This window comes from Triturus cristatus, chromosome 1_1 (genome assembly GCF_964204655.1).
Source record: "Triturus cristatus chromosome 1_1, aTriCri1.1, whole genome shotgun sequence".
Lineage (NCBI taxonomy): Eukaryota > Metazoa > Chordata > Amphibia > Caudata > Salamandridae > Triturus > Triturus cristatus.
Window position 1 is genome coordinate 11147406 of NC_140579.1, and position 20571 is coordinate 11167976.

At 53.9% G+C, this 20571-nt stretch overlaps 1 protein-coding gene across 1 annotated transcript in view; it reads right to left on the minus strand.

Moving 5' to 3' along the window:
• Positions 1 to 8022: 8022 nt before the first annotated feature.
• Positions 8023 to 20571, minus strand: part of LOC146869120 (E3 ubiquitin-protein ligase TRIM21-like) — a 171188-nt gene continuing 158639 nt past the window's right edge. The window contains exon 8 of the mRNA XM_085623054.1: positions 8023 to 8986. Within this exon, the coding sequence (XP_085479180.1) occupies positions 8412 to 8986 (575 nt within the window). The 3' untranslated portion in view covers positions 8023 to 8411. The remainder of the gene's footprint in view (positions 8987 to 20571) is intronic.

Below are 20571 nucleotides of genomic sequence, written 5' to 3' on the forward strand. Positions count from 1 at the left end.
CTATAAAAGGCACCTTCCCTTCTTTAGAAGGCACCTTCCCTTCTTTAAAAGGCACCTTCCCTTCTTTAAAAGGCACCCTCCCTTCTTTAGAAGGCACCTTCCCTTCTTTAAAAGGCACCTTCCCTTCTTTAGAAGGCACCTTCCCTTCTTTAAAAGGCACCTTCCCTTCTTTAAAAGGCACCCTCCCTTCTTTAGAAGGCACCTTCCCTTCTTTAAAAGGCACCTTCCCTTCTTTAAAAGGCACCTTCCCTTCTTTAGAAGGCACCTTCCCTTCTTTAGAAGGCACCTTCCCTTCTTTAAAAGGCACCTTCCCTTCTTTAGAAGGCACCTTCCCTTCTTTAAAAGGCACCTTCCCTTCTTTAAAAGGCACCTACCCTTCTTTAAAAGGCACCTTCCCTACTAACAAGCACACGCGGCTGTAAAGGCAGAACAATACTATTACTTTGAAGACACTTCAAAGCATGTTGCGTTCTTCAAATCTCACCATATTATGCCCTTTTTGAAAAGAGATTGTGTTGGGACCACATCCGTTCAAACCCATAGATATAGACGGTGCTTGTTCCTTGGTGCCGTGTCATCTACCTCTGGCTGCGCTCTTTCAGGCTGTACTGGTAGATATCCACTAGATGGCGGACTTGTCACGCGGTGGGACGCTGCAGGAGCAGCTTGGATTACGAAACCAAATGAAAGCCTGCCCCGGTGCCCGTGTTGCACATTTGAAACCTTTAAATTGGGGTTTGTTGCTGAGAAGATTGCGTGCAGCGCGGCTGGCACTGAATCATGCACTGCCAGGGCTGGGTCACGCTGCTGACCCAGTCTGGAGCTCTCTGGCCAGCCGTGCACAGTGCCGGAGGGGGGCCCCCTCGAGCTCGCCCCCCCCCCCCCGCACTGCGTGGGCTGCGGGGGTTATTGCTACGCCCCTGGTGAGGCGGGTAGAGAAGGCCGAGGCGGGTAAAGAAGGATGAGACAGGTAGAGAAGGGCGATGTGAAGAGAGAGAAGGGTGAGGTGGGTAGAGAAGGGCGATGTGAAGAGAGAGAAGGGTGGGTGGAGAGAGAGAAGGGTGAGGTGGGTAGAGAAGGGCGATGTGAAGAGAGAGAAGGGTGGGTGGAGAGAGAGATGGGTGATGTGGAGAGGAAAGGGTGAGGTGGGTAGAGAAGGGTGAGGCGGTTAGGGAAGGGTGAGGTGAAGAGAGAGAGAAGGGTCACATGGGTAAAAAAGGGTGAGGCGGGGTGAGAAGGGTGAGGCGGGTATAGAAGGGTGAGGTGAAGAGAGAGAAGGGTGGGTGGAGAGAGAGATGGGTGATGTGGAGAGGAAAGGGTGAGGTGGGTAGAGAAGGGTGACACGGGGAGAGAAGGGTGAGGCTGGTAGAGAAGGGTGATGTGAAGAGAGAGAAGGGTGAGGTGGAGAGAGAGATGGGTGATGTGGTGAGAGAAGGGTGAGGTGAGGTGAAGAGAGAGAAGGGTGGGTGGAGAGAGAGATGGGTGATGTGGAGAGGAAAGGGTGAGGTGGGTAGAGAAGGGTGACACGGGGAGAGAAGGGTGAGGCTGGTAGAGAAGGGTGATGTGAAGAGAGAGAAGGGTGAGGTGGAGAGAGAGATGGGTGATGTGGTGAGAGAAGGGTGAGGCGGGGAGAGAGAAGGGTGAGGTGCGGTGGAGAGAGAGAAGGGTGAGGTGGGTTGAGAAGGGTGAGGTGGGTACAGAAGGGTGAGGTGGGGCCAGAGAAGGTTGATACACAGTGAGAGGTTGGCATGGTAGAGTAAGAGAGGCAGGTAAGGTGGAAAAGGTAAGGTGGGTGGAAAGAGGATGAGGCAGGAGAGAGTGGAGACCATGGCGAGGAGAAAGGTGGGTGAGGTGGAGAGAGGAGAGTTGGAGGAAGCAGAGGGTGAGGTGGGCATGAGGGCGGTGTGAAGCAGTGGGCACGAGTGTTGGTCAGAGAGTGAAAGGGGGGTACAGCCAGGGCTTTAAGTGGGATGAAAAAACTGGGGGGTCTCTCAAAGGGGCGTGGCTTAAGGGCATGGCTTAAAAACACCTACAAATCTGTGCCGCCCGATTTGTATTGTGCTGTTTGTGTCATTGCATCCAGATATATGATACAAGTAACATCATACCTATAACAAGTCAGGACTATTGGCTTTGTCAATGGTTATTAATTGCATACGATAAATAGGCGGCAACTATGGCTTGTATAGAATATTGAAAAAGCTTCCACTTAAAGCTCTTGTGACAGACACCACGACAATGTTGCTGCTCCTGAGTTTCAAAAAGAGAAGGGAAATCCAGAGAGAAAATGATTCTATTTAAAGGATTTCCCTTCCCCTACAACGCTCACCTGGCATGATGTCATGCCGTAACTTCTTCACTGGTGAGAAGTGAGCAGTGTGAGCACGCGCACATCGATGTGCCTGCTGTTTCGAAACGGGTCTCTATCGGGCTCTGTTTCGTGCCCTGGCACTTTTTTCGTACCATACAGCGGAGAAAGCAGAAGGGATAAGCACATGCGTACAAACGCCCAGAAATACAGAGTAAACCTCGGAGGCACAACCCGGACAGTGAGGAGAGAATGCGGCTCCTCGGCTACCCTGCATGTGCAGGCCCGGCTCCCAGACACCCGGGGGATGCAGGGCACCCGTGCCATCTTTATGACCATCCGTGCTTCTTCGTGCACCCCCCCCCCCCACCCCTCCTGATCCCGAATCCTGGAGCCGGCCTGCCTCTCCTCACCTCGACAAATAACGGGAGGGTGACGGGAGAAAACTGCAAGGGGCCGCTGAATAGTGAAGAATGTGCTTTATTTACGAGACTTCTACACGGCAGTGGCGTAACGATAATTGAGGGGGCCCCCCTGCAAGGTACATGGAGGGCCCCCCTACGGACTCTATCAGGAGCTCCCTGGCCGAAGTGCATGTAATGTTGGGCCCGGGGCCTGGAAATAATGACACACGGTACACACAGGTATGCAAGTGGTGGTCAGTGCAATGCCTGCCACGCCCAGAGCCCTGGGCTTTTTATTAGCACTAGTGCGTGCCGTCCGAGGGGACGTCGGGCGCACCCAACTCCGGCTACGCAAGGGGGGGGGGAAAACCCTGACACACGCGCGCGGACCCTCGGGGTATGGGTCGGTCCGTCGCGCAACATTACATTCCTCCTTTACCCAGAATTGAAAACTCAACACAACTCGTCGCCTATCGCGACTCAAAACAGCTTTAGCAGTCTCTAAAGAGTCTCATGGAAAACAAAAGAACAGTCTTACTTGGTCGGTTGTTGGAGGGGCAGCCTTCCTTCACTCCCACAGCTGACAGCGGGCCACAAAGTCTCTGTACCTCTGGGACGGTCGCGGGTGCGGGCGTAGGTGATACTGGCCCTGGCTGCGCCCATCAGATTGGGTGAGAGACATGTCCTCTGGTCCGCCCGCTTCCACCGAGTCCGGGCGGCCTGGCGCCGCTTGTGGCACCTCTTCCCGTCCTGTTGACGCTGAGGGGGTATTGTCGGCGCTCTCCGCCCTCTGGGGTTCTTCCGCTCCTGGGGTTCTCCGAGGGCTGTGAGATGTTCTCCGAGGGCTGTGAGATGGGGTTGGGTAGTGGTCTTCCAACTCCGGGAGGTCATCTTCCTCATTTTGCGGGGCTTTCTTGAAGAACGACACGTTTCTAGTCACTTTTTCACCGCCTCTGGCGGCTGTGATCAGGGTCCCTTGTACATCGGTGACAATCCATGGGGCCATTTCAAAGGGCAGGCGGAATTTTCCCCCGGGGTGCCGGTCTTTCACTAGCACCTGGTCGCCGACCTGGATTGTGCTGTCTGACGCTCTCCGCCGCCGGGAGGCTTCTTGGTTCGCTTTAAGTCGATTTTCTGTGGAGCGGTTGGGTGGGTCTGGTGATGACTCCCACACAGGATGGTGCGGGATGGTGTCCCGGATCGCTCGACCCAGACACAGGTGGCTCGGGGGAACCCCGGTGGTGCAGTGGGGTGTCAGCCGGTACTCTCGCAGGAATTGGTAGAGGGCTAGCTCGACGTTGACGCCGTCTGCTAGGGCAATCTGAATAGTTTTGTTTAGAGTCCTCATCAGTCTCTCAACCTCACCGTTTGCCTGCGGCCACCGGGGGGTGATGCGGCGGTGTTTAATGCCATGGGATTGCAGGTACTCGGCCAGTTCCGTGCCATTGAAGGGTGGGCCGTTGTCTGTGCGCAGCTCACTGAGGAGTCCGTGGGTGGCCATGACTTTTTCCAGCTTGGGGATTACGTCAGCCGCTGCAGTTGAGGGGACAATCTCCACTTCGGGGTACCGCGAGTAGTCGTCTACCACAACTAGCATGTGCCGTCCTCCAGGGAGACTGCCGAAATCGGCGCTGGCTCGCACCCACGGCGAGGTCGGGCCCTCTTCCGTGATCACGGGTGCTGGGGGGTCGGGTAGGCTGGTCGCCAAACACACCGGGCACCGCTGGACCGTGTCTTCCACCATCTTGTCGAGTCCCGGGAACCAGAGCTTGCACCTGAGGCGGTTCTTCGACTTGACAATGCCTTGGTGAGCGCCATGCGCCAGGAGGGCGGCTCGTTGGGTGAGGCTGCCGGGCAGCACCAGGCGGGGACCTCTCAAGAGACACCCTTCGGGGGACACCGATAATTCATTCCTGACGATGTAGAGCGCTTTCAGCGCCGCCTGAGCCTCGGGCGTGCGAAAGGATGACGGGCTTTGGAGCGGCCTCCAATCTCCAGACGCGACCGCTCGGATGGCCATCTGCAGGCAGTCGTCCCCTTCGGTAGCCAGCGCAACCTCGTTGAGGGACATCGGCAGGGGCCGGGACCTTTCCACAATTATCCGGACATATTCCTCGGTAGCGGCCGCCTCCGTGGCTTCCATGTCCGTGGCCGGGCGGGCGTGTCTGGACAGGAAATCTGCCGGATTTCGGGCGCCTGGTCGGTACTCCACAGTGAATTGGAACTCTTGGAGCTGGAGGACCCATTTCTCTATCCGCGGGGGAGGGCGTGATGACGAGCCTTGGAACAACGGGACCAGAGGCTTGTGGTCAGTGATCACCACAAACGGGTGTCCATACAGGTAGATGTGGAAGTGGCGACACCCCCACAGGATCGCGATGGCCTCCTTCTCGATCTGCGAGTACCGCTGCTCCGTTGGCGTGAGTGTTCTGCTTGCGTATGCGACGGGGGCCCTTTCCCCGCATCTTTGCTGCTGGGCTAGCACGGCTCCTAGGCCTGTCGGGCTGGCGTCCACTATGAGTTGGGACTCGAGCCGTGGGTCGAAGTAGGCCAGGGTGGTGTCGGCCGAGAGCGCCTCTTTTGTTCTCTGGAACGACTCTTGCTGGGCGGGGCCCCACTCCCATGTGGCGGAGGCTTTGGTGAGGTCGCGGAGGGGCCCCGTGAGGTCAGATAGGTCGCGGATGAACCTCCCACAGTACGTGACCATTCCCAGGAAACTGCGGACAGCTGTCACGGAGGTAGGCGCGGGGGCCGCGTGGATGTCCTTTACCTTATCTGGGTCCGGGCCTATCCCCTGGTCGGAGAATCGGTATCCGAAAAAGCTGATGTCTTTGCGCAGGAAGTCACATTTGTCTCTGTGGAGGGTCAGGCCTCGTTCCTGCAGCCGGGAGAACACCGCTCGGAGGCGTCGGATATGTTCATCCAGGGTAGGGGCATGGACGAGGATGTCATCGCTGACGTTCAAGACGCCCTCCAGCCCCTGCAGGACATTCTGGATAATGTTCTGGAACACCTCCGCGGTGCTCGAGATCCCAAAATTTAGCCGGGTGTAGCGCCAGAGGCCGGCGTGCGTGGAAAAGGTGGTGATTGGGCGGGAATCGGGGTGCAACGGGATCTGGTGGTACCCCGACCTCAGGTCCATCTTGGAGAACCATTTGGAACCTGACAGCTCTCCCACGATGTCGTCGATGGTCGGCGTCAGGTGGCGCTCGCGCCTGATGGCCAAGTTGGGGACGCGCATGTCCACACAGATCCGCACTGCGTCCGGCTGTTTCGGTTTTTTCGCCACCACGATGGGTGACACCCATGGGGTGGGCCCGCTTACCCGTTCGATAATTCCCGCTTGTTCCAGTGTCCGTAGTTCTGCTTCCACTTTGGGTCGTAGGTGGAACGCGATGCGTCGATGCCGGAGGGCTACCGGGGTAACTGTCTTGTCGATGTGGAGGTGTATGGCGGGCCCTCTGAGGCACCCGATCCCGTCGAATAGGGCTGTGTGCTCCTGCACCAGATGGTCCAGGTTGCTTGTTTGGACCGTGAGGGCGAAGTGGATCAGGCCTAGGTCTTGGGCTGTCCGGCACCCCACTAGGAATCCCGTCCCTTCCTGTGACACGTATATTTTGGTTGGCAGCCGAGTGGTGTCGTGGGACAGGTCAGTCCTGAAAGCCCCGCACAGGCGTAGGGGCCGATGGGTGCCGTAGGCATACACTTGCACCCTCGTGGGCCGGAGTGGTGGAGCGCTCCTCAGAGTCCGGTACACGCTGACCGACATCAGGTTGATGGAGGCACCGGTGTCGATCAGGGCCGGCACGGCCTGGTCCTGTACTGAGACTGTGCACATGGGTCCGGTTGACGGGGACGCGGCCAGGGTGTTGAGCATCCGCACGACGTGCACCGAGGCGACATCCGCTTCGTCGTCGTCATCCATGTCGCTGTTGGTGGCTGTGCTGGGCAGGGGTGCCAGCTGTCTCACCCTCCTGGGCGGGCCTCCTTGCTTCTTCCGTGATGTGGACAGGCAAACGCTCGCAAAGTGGTTGGCCTTGCCACATGCGCTGCAGATTTTGCCTTGGGCCGGGCACGCCCCTTTATGAGGTGTCGCTCCTCCACACCACACGCAGGCTCGGCTGGGAGACGATTGGACCGGCTTCGGGCTCCTCCGCTGGGGGTGCTTCGTGCGGGTGTCCGCTACCTCTGCCGTGATGGCGCACACCGGTTCCGTTTTGATGGTGACTGCCGGCTTCGGTTCCATGTGCGCGGCTCTGGCCTTGGACAGTTCCTTCGAGCGGCCCAGCGTGAGGATGTCGCGCATTGGCATATTGTCCGCCTCCAGTACTCGTTCACGGAGCTTGGACGACGCGCAGCCTTGGATGAACTGTGCGCGGATCTCGTCGTCCGCATCGGGGAGCGTGCACGTGCTGGCCAGTTTTTTGAGCCTGGCGTAGAAGACGTCCACCGACTCCTCTGGGAGCTGGCGGGCTTGGCGGAGCAGGAAACGTTCATAGTCTGCGCTTGCAAACGGTTCAAAGTACGCTGTGATGGCGTCGCGTAGCGTGGCGTAGGTCATGGGCGGCCCAGCTTCCACCACGTCTTTCGAAATGTCATGGATCGCCTCACCTCCCAGGTGCAACAGCATGGCGCGCCTCCGCACCACTGCGATTTCCGCCGCCACGAAGTAGTTCTCCAGACGTTCCACCCATTTCTTCCAGCGTGCGGCTTGAGACGTTGGGGTGCCGGTGACCTCGAAAGGTTCGAGGGGAGGTACTGTGGCCATGGTCGCAGAAAAACGGCAGCCGGGGCGTCACCGACTCACTGTAGGGGGCACACTGCACACCCAGGCGTCGTCCGCAGGCAGGCAGTTCAAACGGAGGGCCGGGGGCCCGTCTAGGGGGTGCAGGGCCAGCCAGGGGCTTCCTTCGCCGGAAAACGGGCCTCACGCGAGATGCGTGGGGAACGGCAGGGCCGGGCCACGTGTTGCACGCGAGATGCGTGAGATTCGGCAGGCGGGTCCCAGCGTTCCGCGCGCGCAGGCCCCGTAGCAGAGGCAGGCAGCCGGAGGAGGAGGAACCAGTCGTCACCGGCCTGGGAGGCAGTCAGGAGCGTCGGCACACAGGTGAGGGCCAGCCGGGGACCTCACAGGGCTGCCAGGGGGGGCCAGGGCAGCGCAGGGGCCGGGCCAGAAGCAGGTGGCAGGAACCGCTCCTTGGGCAAGAGCGAGGGTTCGGTGATTACTCGAGGGGGTGGCGAGACCACCTCGTCGCCAGTGTAATGTTGGGCCCGGGGCCTGGAAATAATGACACACGGTACACACAGGTATGCCAGTGGTGGTCAGTGCAATGCCTGCCACGCCCAGAGCCCTGGGCTTTTTATTAGCACTAGTGCGTGCCGTCCGAGGGGACGTCGGGCGCACCCAACTCCGGCTACGCAAGGGGGGGGGGAAAACCCTGACACACGCGCGCGGACCCTCGGGGTATGGTTCGGTCCGTCGCGCAACATTACAGTGCAGTGCTGAGGGGGCCCCCTGGAGCTTGGGGGGCCCCCACGCACTGCAGGGGATGCGGGGGCATGTGTTACGCCCTTGCTACACGGTGACAGTAAAGTATCATTTACTTCACATAATGTCTTTCACATCTCATATGAAACGTCATCATTCACGGCTGCTTTTACCAGCGTCAGTGACGTCACATGTCACCCCCGCACCTCTCTCACTCTCTCCCGGCGCTGCTGTCAGTCTCTTCACTGCCCCCTGACACCGGCAGGACCCGCAGCGCCCCCGCATTCCTCCCTCCATGGTTGAGACCTGGACTGAAATAGGGCCGCATGGTGAGGGGGAAGGAGGCCCCGGAGAAGGTGAAGAGCAGAGACCGGTCACTCACATTGTACACCGAGAGCCTGCGCCCCTCATAGTCCAGGAAGAGACCCACAGCCCTGGGGGGCACACGGGGGGCCAGGAGGGTGGGAGCGGAGGTGTTAGATTCATATTTATCATCTCTGAGCCACACTGTCCAGAATCCATTCTTAGGCGATAGTGTGACCTCCCCCTTCCTGCTCACAGCCTCGTCACACACCCCCAGGCTCCAGTCCGTCTTGCCCCCCACCTCCACCTCCCAGTAATGCCTCCCGGAGCTCAGACTCTCCCTCCCCAGCACAGCGGCGACAGGGCTGAATCTCTGGTCCGTGTGGGGCCGACCCTGGTCTGTGTCTCCCGTCCTCACGCTGCTTCCGTCCTCGGACAGGACGAGCCAGGGATTCGCAGTGTCCGGGTCCAGGGTCACCGCAGCTGCAGGAGAGAGAAACAGAGGTCAGAGGTCAGTTCATGTAATGGCTTCTAGTTTATTCTGGGGGCGGTGGGGGCTCCCAGCCTCTCAGCTCTTTGCCTTCAGTTATTAAATCGCCTGACGGGTAATTCTCTCTGCTGCTGGACTCCCCACAGTGGGTCCCACCCCTTCTGTGACCCTCATATCCACATGAAGCAGATGTCACTGGTACAAGACATTTGTGTATTCAGAACAGGCCCCTGAGCTACATCTTTGTATTTTAAAATAAAGAGTTTTACCCGCGTCTGTTTTGTAAAATTCCAAATCGTTATTTCCATTCTGCACTAAGGAATCCCCGTGGTGAAAGGAAATGCGCAGAAGTCAGTTCAGTTCATAAGGCTTTATTCGGAGCTTAAAAACAAAGTCCATAAAAGCACATACATACATAAAAAACTTCATCATTTTAACAATCGAACATATAAATACTTTAAAACAGTTTAAAATGACAGATTAGGCCTTGCTTTAATAGCCCGTAGAAGGAAGGTGGCAGTGAAAAAACATACATCAGGTGACGGGTTAAATAACAGATTCATAGTGTCTTTTACAGTCCTAACTCCATATTTCCTAAAAACAGGTTTTAAAAAAGCTGATCGGATATTTCCGTAAAATGAACAGAACAGTAAGAAGTGTACAGTACTTTGTGCGGTAATATTGTCACATGGGCAAGAACCTGTTGGGTGTTTCCTAATGCTTGGAAATGCGACCAGATGATGAACAATACCAAAACGGAGTCTTGTCAGAACAAATCGATGGGAGGGTCTAGAAACAAAACTCAGGTACGGTTGAAACCCTGTCGTTTCACTAAAACTTCCATAAAAACGACAGGTTGTTAAATTACCACTGGTCCTCCCTCGCTTCTCATTCCTGTGGTTCATAAAAGTAGATTTCAACTCATTTTTGGTAAAACAAGAGGCTGCATGATGATCCTCTAATACATTAAGATCATAAATTTCGGAAAAACTATCAGAAACAAATTTTACCCATGGAATCGATAAATGCTTATCGGTGGAGAGACAATCTTCAATAATGGCTCTGTTTAAAGATGTCTCTTCCTTTATCCATATTGCACGCCAAAGCATAAGCGGTCTAAGGGCTACATGGTCTGAGAGATGTTGGACCCCAAACTCCCTATGCACCAGGTCAGTAGAAGCCGAAGTGGGTAGACTTAAAAGTCTTTTAAGAAAGGTATTTTCCTCCACTTGAAGACTACTACTCGGTGCATGCCCCCAAATACCGGCACCATAAAGAGTAATAGAAAGGCACCTCATTTGGTAGATTTTCAGCATATCCATGAGCCGTTTATCCCCTAATTTAGAAGCAAACTGAAACACCCCATGGGCACTTTTCGCCATACTACCCCTTACATAATTAATCTCATTGGACCAACTACCTGATTTAGAAAAGGTGATACCTAGGTAGTTGAAAGTGTCCACTGTTAAAACCTTTTGTCCTTCAATAAAAAAAGAATGTGGCTTCTTACAACTATTGCCACACTCCATGACAAAGGTTTTTGATTTATTGATCTTCAACTTCCTGTCCTTAATGAACAGAGAGAATCTGTCCATTAGACGTTGCAGACCGATGGGAGTCCTAGATAAAATAACGGCATCGTCTGCATAAAGTAAAACAGGAATATGGAAATCGGGGGTTTTAGGGGTATCAGCCGCAACAGTCTTTAAGACCGAATCGACCTCATTAATAAAAAGTGTAAAAAGCAGGGGGGCGAGTACACATCCCTGCCTGATACCACGTCTAATAGGGAACTTAGGGGTACACTCCCCAGCCGAGCCATAACGTACGCTCGATCTAAGATTGGCATAGAGCCGGGCCAAGAAATGAACAATGCCCTCTGGTGCACCCATTTCCAGGAGTTTCTCCCATAAGATCTTATGGTTCACCATATCGAAGGCACTGCTCAAATCTGCGAAGCAGAGATAAAGAGATCCTTTCTTGGCCTTCGTATATTTCCCTATTAGAAGTTCAAGGTTGAGGCACTGTTCTACTGTTCCCCATCCCTTCCTAAAACCATATTGAGAGTTGGCCAGGATATTATTAGAATCAGCCCATTCTTCGAGTCTAACCAAGAGCACCCTACTCATGATTTTCACGGAGGAATCAAGAAGGGAGATTGGGCGGTAGTTCTTAGCATCACTTCTCTCCCCCTTCTTGTATATTGGTACTATGATAGATTCCTCCCATGAGGGTGGGACACCGAGGCAGACTGCTGCGTTAAACACAGTTGTTAATAACGGGCCCCAGATCTCTGGTTCTTTTTTGTAGACATCAATGGGCACCCCGTCCGGCCCCTGGGCCTTACCTCCCTTACTGGCAGAGATACTATTCTCAACCTCAGTAATGGAAATATCTAAGGGAATGGCAGACCAGTCATCTCGGTCTACATCCAGGGTTATATTCGACTCGAAAATCATTGAAAAATGGGAGACCCAGCTTTCTACGCTGACGTTAGCAGTCAACTCAGGCATCTCCTCGTTTTTAAGAAATGGACGGTTAACAGTAGCCCAGAAAAGGGAGGAATCTGAAGTTTCAGCCGCTTGATCTAACTTGTCCCAAGCGTCTTGCCTTAATTCGGCCTTCCTGTTATTAGTTGCAGACCGATAGCTGGCTCTAAATTCCCTTACCAAATTTATGTCTCTAGGTTTAGCAGCAAGTGCCTCCTTGAGACCCTTAAGTGCATTGGTACTAGCATGGTCGAACCATCCTCTTAACCTACATGATTTTCCCTTTAGGTACACTGTAAATTTGGCATCAATAGTAGTGTTAATATTAATAAACTTAGGGATAGTTACATCCATCGCTTCTTTATTCTCTAGAATAACAGTAATATCATTTAAACAGCTATTAATAATGGAGTTGGACAAGATATCTGCTTTGTCCCCTTTCCACCTAATTCTAGTGCCATTGGGACGATGGGGTTCAATATTGGCAATGATGTTAGGTTTAGGGCCCCTTTTCGCCTTCCATAGTACGGCTTCCATAGTTAAACAATTATGATCGCTGATAAGGTTTTCCACTATCAGAGGGGCTGTACACCACTGGTTAAGGCTGGATGAAATGCAAATGAAATCAATCACAGTATTTGCATTCCGGCCCGTAAATGTGGGGATGATTTCACCAGAGTCACCCGTCAGATTCTCCAACGGTTCCATATCATAGGTCACCAGGATTTTGTTTAATGATTCTCCATAAGTTTTGTGGGGAAAGTGACAGACACCTTCCCCCCAACAGTTAATAAAACCACAGGCCCTATGGACAGGAGGTGGACAAACAACTGTGTTAAAATCCCCTAACCAAATAAAATCAAACATAACGTTATTACCCATTACTATATCCGCCAAAGCGGACTCTAAAGCAAAAACCACCTCATGTCTGGTGTTATCAAACACATTGTTATAAAAGTTGATTAAAAGGATATTTCTACCCAGCTCCTGAGAAAGCCATAAAACCTGGGAGTGGGCCCCAATGGTTACATGTTTCTTTACGATAAGTGGCACCTCTACAGAGATCAGAGTCAAAAGCCCACCCTTTGCTCTGCCCGAAGTGGAAGCCACAGCCGGCAAGTGGTAAGAAACAAAACCTGAATAATTGATGGGTACCAGACTCCAGGTTTCCTGAAAACAAATGATACTAAAATTATTAATAAAATCAAACCATCCTAGACAGGTATCCTTTTGTGAGAGGCCAGCAACATTCCAACATACAATAGAGCACCGGCCTCTGTTGTCTAATGTGGTAGGTGTAATTTGATCAATCCTGTCCCTAACACCATTGATCGGTCTTACAGTTCTGCTGTCCACTAAGACATCAATTAAATTAACATTGGGGTCTTTTAGACCAATGGTCTCAACTAATTCATAAGCCCCATTGATCGGACTACAATTTCCTCTTCCCATAGAGACAATCGCAGACCCAGAGACCACCGAAGGTAGCCCCAGTCAGTCATTACAGTCAAGGCCACTCAGAGGCTGAAATCTGTTAAACTTGGGGATGGTAGGGCCATCGCACATATTCAGGCCACTAGACCTCCCTTGATAACGCTCAGCGTCTGATTGAATTTCGGAATCTCTGTAAAAGAACCCCAAAGGGCGTAAGGATATTCCTTCATCCCGTGTGGGAAGAGAAGCAGCTTTAATCAGCACTGTAGATGTAAGTTGGGGGTTTCGAAAGTTGATAACTATACAATCCCCTCCACAAGTCTTGGGTGATTTCCCCACCCAATTCGTTCTTCTAGTGCTTAGAATATCCCCCGAAAGTGCAACTGGAAAACCGCACTGCCTATGGAGCCAATCCACGGTTTTGTTCTTTAAAGATGAGTGTGATTCAACAGAGCCGTGGTTGCTTCCAGATGTGTTAAATGGGGGGACATTTGTTAATACTGCTACAAATGGTGCACAGGACGGTGGTAAATCCGGCTGAGGTCTGCTAAAACTATTATGACTTAAGTTGGGGCCCATATTTTTCCTCAATACTGAGTTGAAAGTGGATTTAGCTTGAGCCGGCAACTGCAAAAGGGAATTAGGCACAACAGGTACAGCAGGGATAGCTACACGATCGTTCTCAGAGCTAACATTATTGCTATCGATCGTCATTGTGTCTGATATGTGGAGATTGGAGGACGCCACAGCGGATGCCAGCTCTTTATCAACTACAGATACTGCCTTTATGGTGCTTACTGTACTTAAGAGGGTATCCACTAAACCACCCAGTCTGGCTACTTCGTCAGTAATTGTAGCAAGTTTGGTCAGTAGGGGTTTAACAAGGAGGTCAAGCTTGGCCTCTAGGGCATTAAGCAAAAAATCTAGTTGCCCCTTATCCAAACTGATCGTGGGGCCATCCTGTGACTTAATTGGGTCATGCTGAATATTGGACAATGAGGGGTCAGTTCTTTTAACAGGGCGATTCCCCCCTCGTTTGGGCTGATTGGTTTTACTATTAGTCCTGCAGGAACGTAATGATCTTTGTGTCCTGGGGGCCTGCGCAGTTGGAGTTTTTGGATCTAGAGACAAATCCACATCTGATGCTAATTCATTGGTGGGCGTAATAGTGTCAGTGGTCTCACCTGTAGTATCATTGAGGTCACCCAAAACGGGGCTGTTCGATAGATTCGTATGGACACTTACATTTAGGATGGAGGTTGACTGAGATGCTGGCTCAGTAGGGGAAGAAGGGCCTATACTTTGTGGCCCCGATCGTCCTAAGGACTTTCTCCTTTCCTGATTAATTTTATCCACCATCTTTACTAAATAATTATCCATAGTGGACAACGCAGCCGTTGGTTTAGCTTTGGGCATTGTAAATAGCAACTTTTTGCAAAACCAATAGAGCTATACACAGAATGACACACTAATTATCAGCATACGGTAAATAACCGGTAAATAACCAGAGATAATGGCCCCCTCCTACCCGCTCCTGTCCCGGACTGTCTCAGACTGTCCGCCCTTTGTCCGGGCTTAGTCCAGGGCGTCCCACGTCGCGTCCCGCTTTGCGTGAACAGTTGTTATTTGGCCTACACACGAGCCAATAGGTGTTCAGGACTGTGGGCGGGAGGGCGGGCCGCTACACACCTGCGTGCCCCACGGGCTCCTGGGACCTGCAGTCCGGTCCGGCGGCACCTCTCCAGATTCCACGGATCCAGCAATCCGTTTGCGCTGCCCCTCCAGCAATGACCGTCTCAGCAAGAACAGGTAACTTCCTCCAGCGATGCGGGACCCGCGCCAGCGGGTTCCGCGAGGTAATTTATGTGGGCTGTGGGCGGGAGGGCGGGCCGCTACACACCTGCGTGCCCCACGGGCTCCTGGGACCTGCAGTCCGGTCCGGCGGCACCTCTCCAGATTCCACGGATCCAGCAATCCGTTTGCGCTGCCCCTCCAGCAATGACCGTCTCAGCAAGAACAGGTAACTTCCTCCAGCGATGCCCACTCATTAATTCTCCTGCACAGCTAGAGAATTCGCGCAGCTGTGAACACCCATAGACTGCTTGAAGGGTGTACGCCAGCTTATCATCTCAACATCACCCGTAAACACTGGGTGGGACCATAACCTCCACCTGGCAACCGCTCAGGAAGGGAACACCGCTCTTTATGCTGCAGACAGGGTCTCTGTGCCACAAATCCCGTGGACTGGAGAGCGCGCGCAGAAGTCATAGATTGTGTGAAAACCATTACATGTCTCTCACCAGAGAGGTCACCTCCCTCCCCCACCCAACCATCAAGAACACCAGTCTCCACATACAGCCCACCGGCTCTGGAGGATGAGAGGCAGAGTCCAGCCACCCTGGAGCTCTGGTACAAGAACAAGGCACTAACAGCACCTTCCATCCTGCTCGGTAGGTGAACACCACATCCCACCAGACACCAGCGCTAGGCACAAAGCACACCAGTCTCCACACACTCTGAAGGATGAGAGGCAGAGTCCACACACCCTGGAGCTCTGATACAGGAACAAGGCACTGACAGCACCTTCCATCCTGCTCGGTAGGTGAACACCATATCCCATCAGACACCAGCGCTAGGCACAAAGCACACCAGTCTCCACGCACTCTGAAGGATGAGAGGCAGAGTCCACACACCCTGCAGCTCTGGTACAAGAACAAGACACTAACAGCACCTTCCATCCTGCTCGGTAGGTGAACACCACATCCCACCAGACACCAGCGCTAGGCACAAAGCACACCAGTCTCCACACACTCTGAAGGATGAGAGGCAGAGTCCACCCACCCTGGAGCTCTGATACAGGAACAAGGCACTAACAGCACCTTCCATCCTGCTCGGTAGGTGAACACCATATCCCACCAGACACCAGCGCTAGGCACAAAGCACACCAGTCTCCACACACTCTGAAGGATGAGAGGCAGAGTCCACACACCCTGGAGCTCAGATACAGGAACAAGGCACTAACAGCACCTTCCATCCTGCTTGGTAGGTGAACACCATATCCCACCAGACACCAGCGCTAGGCACAAAGCACACCAGTCTCCACACACTCTGAAGGATGAGAGGCAGAGTCCACACACCCTGGAGCTCTGATAGAGGAACAAGGCACTGACAGCACCTTCCATCCTGCTCGGTAGGTGAACACCATATCCCACCAGACACCAGCGCTAGGCACAAAGCACACCAGTCTCCACACACTCTGAAGGATGAGAGGCAGAGTCCACACACCCTGGAGCTCAGATAGAGGAACAAGGCACTAACAGCACCTTCCATCCTGCTCGGTAGGTGAACACCATATCCCACCAGACACCAGCGCTAGGCACAAAGCACACCAGTCTCCACACACTCTGAAGGATGAGAGGCAGAGTCCACACACCCTGGAGCTCAGATAGAGGAACAAGGCACTAACAGCACCTTCCATCCTGCTCGGGAGGTGAACACCATATCCCATCAGACACCAGCGCTAGGCACAAAACACACCAGTCTCCACACACTCTGAAGGATGAGAGGCAGAGTCCACACACCCTGGAGCTCAGGTACAAGAACAAGGCACTGACAGCACCTTCCATCCTGCTCTGTAGCTGAACACCATATCCCACCAGACACCAGCGCTAGGCACAAAGCACACCAGTCTCCACACACTCTGAAGGATGAGAGGCAGAGTCCACCGACCCTGGAGCTCTGATACAGGAACAAGGCACTGACAGCACCTTCCATCCTGCTCTGTAGCTGAACACCATATCCCACCAGACACCAGCGCTAGGCACAAAGCACACCAGTCTCCACACACTCTGAAGGATGAGAGGCAGAGTCCACCCACCCTGGAGCTCAGGTACAAGAACAAGGCACTGACAGCACCTTCCATCCTGCTCGGTAGCTGAACACCATATCCCACCAGACACCAGCGCTAGGCACAAAGCACACCAGTCTCCACACACTCTGAAGGATGAGAGGCAGAGTCCACACACCCTGGAGCTCAGGTACAAGAACAAGGCACTGACAGCACCTTCCATCCTGCTCGGTCGGTGAACACCATATCCCACCAGACACCAGCGCTAGGCACAAAGCACACCAGTCTCCACACACTCCGAAGGACGAGAGGCAGAGTCCACACACCCTGGAGCTCAGGTACAAGAACAAGGCACTGACAGCACCTTCCATCCTGCTCGGTAGGTGAACACCATATCCCACTAGACACCAGCGCTAGGCACAAAGCACACCAGTCTCCACATACAGCCCACTGGCTCTGAAGGATGAGAGGCAGAGTCCACCGACCCTGGAGCTCTGGTACAAGAACAAGGCACTAACAGCTCCTTCCATCCTGCTCGGTAGGTGAACACCACATCCCACCAAACACCAGCGCTAGGCACAAAGCACAGCAGACTCCACACACTCTGAAGTATGAGAGGCAGAGTCCACCAACCCTGGAGCTCTGATACAGGAACAAGGCACTGACAGCACCTTCCATCCTGCTCGGTAGGTGAACACCACATCCCACCAGACACCAGCGCTAGGCACAAAGCACACCAGTCTCCACACACTCTGAAGGATGAGAGGCAGAGTCCACACAACCTGGAGCTCTGGTACAAGAACAAGGGACTGACAGCACATTCCATCCTGCTCGGTAGGTGAACACCACATCCCACCAGACACCAGCGCTAGGCACAAAGCACACCAGTCTCCACACACTCTGAAGGATGAGAGACAGAGTCCACACACCCTGGAGCTCACATAGAGGAACAAGGCACTGACAGCTCCTTCCATCCTGCTCGGTAGCTAAACACCATATCCCACCAGACACCAGCGCTAGGCACAAAGCACACCAGTCTCCACACACTCTGAAGGATGAGAGACAGAGTCCACCCACCCTGCAGCTCTGATACAGGAACAAGGCACTGACAGCTCCTTCCATCCTGCTCGGTAGCTGAACACCATATCCCACCAGACACCAGCGCTAGGCACAAAGCACACCAGTCTCTACACACTCTGAAGGATGAGAGACAGAGTCCACACACCCTGGAGCTCTGATACAGGAACAAGGCACTGACAGCACCTTCCATCCTGCTCGGTAGGTGAACACCATATCCCACCAGACACCAGCGCTAGGCACAAAGCACACCAGTCTCCACGCACTCTGAAGGATGAGAGGCAGAGTCCACACACCCTGCAGCTCTGGTACAAGAACAAGACACTAACAGCACCTTCCATCCTGCTCGGTAGGTGAACACCACATCCCACCAGACACCAGCGCTAGGCACAAAGCACACCAGTCTCCACACACTCTGAAGGATGAGAGGCAGAGTCCACCCACCCTGGAGCTCTGATACAGGAACAAGGCACTAACAGCACCTTCCATCCTGCTCGGTAGGTGAACACCATATCCCACCAGACACCAGCGCTAGGCACAAAGCACACCAGTCTCCACACACTCTGAAGGATGAGAGGCAGAGTCCACACACCCTGGAGCTCAGATACAGGAACAAGGCACTAACAGCACCTTCCATCCTGCTTGGTAGGTGAACACCATATCCCACCAGACACCAGCGCTAGGCACAAAGCACACCAGTCTCCACACACTCTGAAGGATGAGAGGCAGAGTCCACACAACCTGGAGCTCTGGTACAGGAACAAGGCACTGACAGCACCTTCCATCCTGCTCGGTAGGTGAACACCATATCCCACCAGACACCAGCGCTAGGCACAAAGCACACCGGTCTCCACACACTCCGAAGGATGAGAGGCAGAGTCCACACACCCTGGAGCTCAGGTACAAGAACAAGGCACTAACAGCTCCTTCCATCCTGCTCTGTAGCTGAACACCATATCCCACCAGACACCAGCGCTAGGCACAAAGCACACCAGTCTCCACACACTCTGAAGGATGAGAGGCAGAGTCCACACAACCTGGAGCTCTGGTACAGGAACAAGGCACTGACAGCACCTTCCATCCTGCTCTGTAGCTGAACACCATATCCCACCAGACACCAGCGCTAGGCACAAAGCACACCAGTCTCCACACACTCTGAAGGATGAGAGGCAGAGTCCACCCACCCTGGAGCTCAGGTACAAGAACAAGGCACTGACAGCACCTTCCATCCTGCTCGGTAGCTGAACACCATATCCCACCAGACACCAGCGCTAGGCACAAAGCACACCAGTCTCCACACACTCTGAAGGATGAGAGGCAGAGTCCACACACCCTGGAGCTCAGGTACAAGAACAAGGCACTGACAGCACCTTCCATCCTGCTCGGTCGGTGAACACCATATCCCACCAGACACCAGCGCTAGGCACAAAGCACACCAGTCTCCACACACTCCGAAGGACGAGAGGCAGAGTCCACACACCCTGGAGCTCAGGTACAAGAACAAGGCACTGACAGCACCTTCCATCCTGCTCGGTAGGTGAACACCATATCCCACTAGACACCAGCGCTAGGCACAAAGCACACCAGTCTCCACATACAGCCCACTGGCTCTGAAGGATGAGAGGCAGAGTCCACCGACCCTGGAGCTCTGGTACAAGAACAAGGCACTAACAGCTCCTTCCATCCTGCTCGGTAGGTGAACACCACATCCCACCAAACACCAGCGCTAGGCACAAAGCACAGCAGACTCCACACACTCTGAAGTATGAGAGGCAGAGTCCACCGACCCTGGAGCTCTGATACAGGAACAAGGCACTGACAGCACCTTCCATCCTGCTCGGTAGGTGAACACCACATCCCACCAGACACCAGCGCTAGGCACAAAGCACACCAGTCTCCACACACTCTGAAGGATGAGAGGCAGAGTCCACACAACCTGGAGCTCTGGTACAAGAACAAGGGACTGACAGCACATTCCATCCTGCTCGGTAGGTGAACACCACATCCCACCAGACACCAGCGCTAGGCACAAAGCACACCAGTCTCCACACACTCTGAAGGATGAGAGGCAGAGTCCACACACCCTGGAGCTCAGCTACAGGAACAAGGCACTAACAGGACCTTCCATCCTGCTCGGTAGGTGAACAGCATATCCCAACAGACACCAGCGCTAGGCACAAAGCACACCAGTCTCCACACACTCTGAAGGATGAGAGGCAGAGTCCACACACCCTGGAGCTCTGGTACAGGAACAAGGCACTAACAGCGCCTTCCATCTTGCTCGGTAGGTGAGCACCATATCCCACCAGACACCAGCGCTAGGCACAAAGCACACCAGTCTCCACACACTCTGAAGGATGAGAGGCAGAGTCCACCAACCCTGCAGCTCTGATACAGGAACAAGGCACTAAAAGCGCCTTCCATCCTGCTCGGTAGGTGAACACCACATCCCACCAGACACCAGCGCTAGGCACAAAGCACACCAGTCTCCACACACTCTGAAGGATGAGAGGCAGAATCCACCGACCCTGGAGCTCTGATACAGGAACAAGGCACTAACAGCACCTTCCATCTTGCTCGGTAGGTGAACACCATATCCCACCAGACACCAGCGCTAGGCACAAAGCACACCAGTCTCCACATACAGGCCACCGGCTTTGAAGGATGAGAGGCAGAGTCCACACAACCTGCAGCTCTGATACAGGAACAAGGCACTGACAGCACCTTCCAT